The following is a 5000-nucleotide window of genomic DNA, read 5'->3' as shown; positions in this document are numbered from 1 at the left end:
TCATCCATCTACAGGAGACTAGAGACAGCTCTGTATTATCAGTGCCTTTATTGAAGGCAAAATAAATTTGGGTGATTCTTTGCTCTTTAAAAACACTTTCGAGATTTGATTTGATTAATTAATTTAAAGGAACAGTTCACCCAAATATGAACAACAACATGAGGATGAGTACATAATGACAGTATATATTTTTCTGTGCATTAATTCTCAATATCTCAATGGCCCGTTTTCAATTAGTATTCACTTCATGTATTTAGAGTCAGGCTACGCTATAATACAGCTGCATTAAAATTCATTCAGATGTATAACTCACCACAGGTGTGTATGACGCTGAGGTATTTGCGGGTGCCACGGTAACAGGGGTCTCCAAAGACTTGTGTAGAAGCGCGGACCACACAGGTGCGTTTTCCCTGGCAATGTGATGTCATCACATGCAGAGCCATGTCTGACGAGCAGTCTGGAGAAGATGAAATCTCAGGTGAGAGCCGGTTCTCATGTACTGTGACCAGTAAAGTACACACACACACACACACACACACACGCGTCATACTGTACACAAAAAAGAGCTACACACTGGTGAATATCAAACACACTTTAATACACAACCATAGAGGCATTTTACAGATAGAGAGATAGAATAGGTGTGCGTGTGTGTGTGTGTGTGTGTGTTCTCTGTCCTATCATGTTTGGACGTGTCGTCTGCGTGTCATTGTGTATTTAACACTTATTCTCATTCTTTTGGGGGAGGAAGAAAGTGCAGCCTCCATCAAAACAGCAGATGGCAAAATGCTCCCATAAACATGCATGTTGTTTTGTTAAATGTTATACATGTTAAAATGTGATTCCATGACAAATGAATTGGTATCATACTATTTTCATGATGATAATTCTCATTACTGTAATGCAAAAGTTTTATAGTGCCACAAAGACACATTGTTTACTCTTTTGAGGAAATCAATCTATGAATGGCTTTCTCTCTGAATATTAACCCCTTAAACTCTGGTGCATTTTTTTCCTCCCCAATTTGGGATGCACAATTCCCAATGCACTCTAAGTCCTCGTGGTGGCGTTGTGACTCGCCTCAATCCGGGTGGCGGAGGACGAATCTCAGTTGTCTCCGCGTCTGAGACCGTCAATCCGTGCATCTTATTACGTGACTTCTTGAGCGCGTTACCGTGGAGATGTAGCGCATGTGGAGGCTACATGCTATTCTTCGTGGCATCCACGCACAACTCACCACACGCCCCACCGAGAGTGAGAACCACATTATAGCGACCACGAAGAAGGTTACCACATGTGACTCTAGCCACCCTAGCAACCAGGCCAATTTGGTTGCTTAGGAGACCTGGCTGGAGTCACTCAGCACGCCCTGGATTCAAACTCATGACTCCATGGGTGGTAGTCAGCGTCTTTATGTTTAAACAAATTTAAAATTGCGCGTTGAGTATAGCAAAGCCAAAATACAATGTCCACGCATGTGTACACGGGGTAGCACAAGGTTATTTTTGTCTTTTGATTTCGGTATGTAAGTTGGCCTGGACATGTGAGAATCACCCAAATATACAGTATCTCACAAAAGTGTACACCCCTCGCATTTTTGTAAATATTTGATTATATCTTTTCATGTGACAACACTGAAGAAATGACACTTTGCTACAATGTAAAGTAGTGGGTGTACAGCTTGTATAACAGTGTAAATTTGCTGTCCCCTCAAAATAACTCAACACACAGCCTTTAATGTCTAAACCGCTGGCAACAAAAGTGAGTACACCCCTAAGTGAAAATGTCCAAATTGGGCCCAATTAGGCATTTTCCCTCCCCGATGTCATGTAACTCGTTAGTGTTACAAGGTCTCAGGTGTGAATGGGGAGCAGGTGTGTTAAATTTGGTGTCATCGCTCTCACACTCCCTCAGACTGGTCACTGGAAGTTCAACATGGCACCTCATAGCAAAGAACTCTCTGAGGATCTGAAAAAAATAATTGTTGTTCTACATAAAGATGGCCTAGGCTATAAGAAGATTGCCAAGACCCTGACACTGAGCTGCAGCACGGTGACAAGACAAGACCATACAGCGGTTTAACAGGACAGGTTCCACTCAGAACAGGCCTCGCCATGGTCGACCGAAGAGGTTGAGCCCACGTGCTCAGCGTCATATCCAGAAATTGTCTTTGGGAAATAGACGTATGAGTGCTGCCAGCATTGCTGCAGAGGTTGAAGGGGTGGGGGGTCAGCCTGTCAATGCTCAGACCATACGCCGCACACTGCATCAAATTGGTCTGCATGGCTGTCGTCCCAGAAGGAAGCCTTTTCTAAAGATGATGCACAAGAAAGCCCACAAACATTTTACCGAAGACAAGCAGACTAAGATAAACTTATTTGGTTCAGATGGTGTCAAGCGTGTGTGGCAGAAACCAGGTGAGGAGTGCAGAGACAAGTGTGTCTTGCCTACAGTCAAGCATGGTGGTGGGAGTGTCATGGTCTGGGGCTGTATGAGTGTTGCCGGCACTGAGCTACAGTTCATTGAGGGAACCATGAATGCCAACATGTACTGTGATGAATGCCAACATGTACTGAAGCAGAGCATGATCCCCTACCTTCAGAGACTGGGCCGCAGGGCAGTATTCCAACATGTTAACGACCCCAAACACACCTCCAAGACGACCACTGCCTTGCTAAAGAAGATGAGGGTGAAGGTGATGGACTGACCAAGCATGTCTCCAGACATAAACCCTATTGAGCATCTGTGGGGCATCCTCAAACGGAAGGTGGAGGAGCACAAGGTCTCTAACATCCACCAGCTCCGTGATGTTGTCATGGAGGAGTGGAAGAGGACTCCAGTGGCAACCTGTGAAGCTCTGGTGAACTCTATTCCCAAGAGGGTTAAATCAGTGCTGGAAAATAATGGTGGCCACACAAAATATTAACACTTTGGGCCCAATTTGGACATTTTCACTTAGGGGTGTACTCACTTTTGTTGCCAGCGGTTTAGACATTAATGGCTGTGTGTTGAGTTATTTTGAGGATACAGAAAATGTACACTGTTATACAAGCTGTACACTCACTACTTTACATTGTAGCAAAGTGTCATTTCTTCAGTGTTGTCACATGAAAATATATAATCAAATATTTACAAAAAATGTGAGGGGTGTACGGAATTCCACCAGAACCAACAGTGACTTAAAAGAAGTGCAAAGTTACCAGACAGCATTACTGTGTCTCATCGTACAGAACTTTTAAGGAACACCCACACAGTGTGTGTGTGTGTGTGTGAGACGGTCCATTTGCAAATCCATTAACACAAAGCATGACTTCAGACTAAAGACTTGACATAACTATCACTCATTCAAAGAAAGAGAGGAGAGAAAGAGGACGGCTGAGATCTGAAGACCGGAGACGTGTCATCACCTCACCACTAATGGCTTTAACAAATGTCAAAGGCCAAAGGTCACAGAGCTGTTTAAGTAAACAGAGAACTGCTCGCTGATAGAGATCTGATTTATGGACACCACCAGCCAATTCTGTCACAGTTAAAGAGGAGGAAACTATTTTATAGCCCTGCTGGGATCTATCACCTGATTATTTAATCCCTGTATGACAGATCTGGATCTCCTCTGATCTAACGTATCTGGTGCAATGGAGCTTCAGTTCTAATTGAGTGCTTCTTGTGAACCTAGAAACTGGATCCATGTGAGACCTGAACCCCAGGGTCAAACTCAGTCCTCCATCAATGAGGCTATACAGCCCTGCATGGGGTAAATACACAGTGTGGGAACTGTACGGAAGCTGGCAAAGGACAGGCCATTGCTTTCTCAAGATTACAAGTTATTTCTGTAATTACGTTGACATAACAAAAAGTAATAGTGGTATATAAAGCAATAAAACTCATTTGAAGTAGGCCAGTGTCAACCACTCATGATATGCACGTTATGTAATCAACGGCCATGAACAGGACTTCATTTAACGTACTTTTGCCCCATAAAGATTATTCGCCTGCAGTCTGAATAGGTATGCATTGTTTTAGTTTAAAGGTGCACTCAGTAAGTCTTTGCTAATTAAAAAAGTTTTACACATGAATAGAAGAATAGCATTTTTTTGAAATATGATAATATGTCAGTAACCCAGGACGAATTGCCCCCTCGTGGGCGCTGTCATGTTGACAGAACTGGACACTGTCATGCAATTGATTGAGTTACTACCACTAATACTGACAATAATAATAACATGTTTACTTTATATAGCTGTGGAGCGGAGGGGGGTGGGGCCGGTCGGAATATCGCGCGCCAGGTCCCCAATCAGCCTGATGAGGCGAGCGAGTGATAAAGGCGGCCGGTGACGATTGTTCGAGAGAGAGAGAATTACGGACATGTCCGTCATGTGTGTTTGTTTATGTGTTTTTGAGTTTCTCATTAATATATAATTTATGTTGACAAGCCGGTTCTCGCCTCCTCCTTCCCGGGTTTCGGCACCAATGTAACACAGTTAAGGATGGGCAAGGAGGAGGCGAGAACCGGCTTGTCAACATAAATTATATTTTAATGAGAAACTCAAAAACACATAAACAAACACACATGACGGACATGTCCGTAATTCTCTCTCTCTCGAACAATCGTCACCGGCCGCCTTTATCCCTCGCGCGCCTCATCAGGCTGATTGGGGACCAGGCGCGCGATATTCCGACCGGCCCCGCCCCCCTCCGCTCCACAATAGCGCTTACATCCAATGCTCAAATATAAAACAACATTGTAAACAAAACAAGAAAACGTGGCGTAGTGGGCTAAAGCACATAACTGGTAATCAGAAGGTTGCTGGTTCAATCCCCAGAGCCACCACCATTGTGTCCTTGAGCAAGGCACTTAACTCCAGGTTGCTCCGGGGGGAGTGTCCCTGTAATAAGTGCACTGTAAGTCGTTTGGATAAAAGCGTCTGCCAAATGCATAAATGTAAATGTAAGTCAACAGTATAGTCCAAAGTGATGATGGTATTGATCAGGAGAAGTGT

The 5000-nt window shown here is 43.9% G+C and overlaps 1 protein-coding gene across 2 annotated transcripts in view; it reads right to left on the bottom strand.

The window, feature by feature from the left end:
* The window catches only part of LOC127621932 (protein eva-1 homolog A-like), a 187298-nt gene that overhangs the window by 161379 nt on the left and 20919 nt on the right, over nt 1-5000 (bottom strand). For both annotated transcript variants that reach the window (XR_007967920.1, XM_052095751.1), the window contains one exon: nt 314-457. Coding sequence is in view for 1 of the 2 variants with exons in the window: in XM_052095751.1 (XP_051951711.1) it covers nt 314-457 (144 nt within the window). In the remaining variant the exon portion in view is untranslated. The remainder of the gene's footprint in view (nt 1-313; nt 458-5000) is intronic.

Source organism: Xyrauchen texanus, chromosome 28 (assembly GCF_025860055.1).
Source record: "Xyrauchen texanus isolate HMW12.3.18 chromosome 28, RBS_HiC_50CHRs, whole genome shotgun sequence".
NCBI classification, from domain to species: Eukaryota; Metazoa; Chordata; class Actinopteri; order Cypriniformes; family Catostomidae; genus Xyrauchen; species Xyrauchen texanus.
This window is presented reverse-complemented; position numbering and strand designations above follow the sequence as displayed.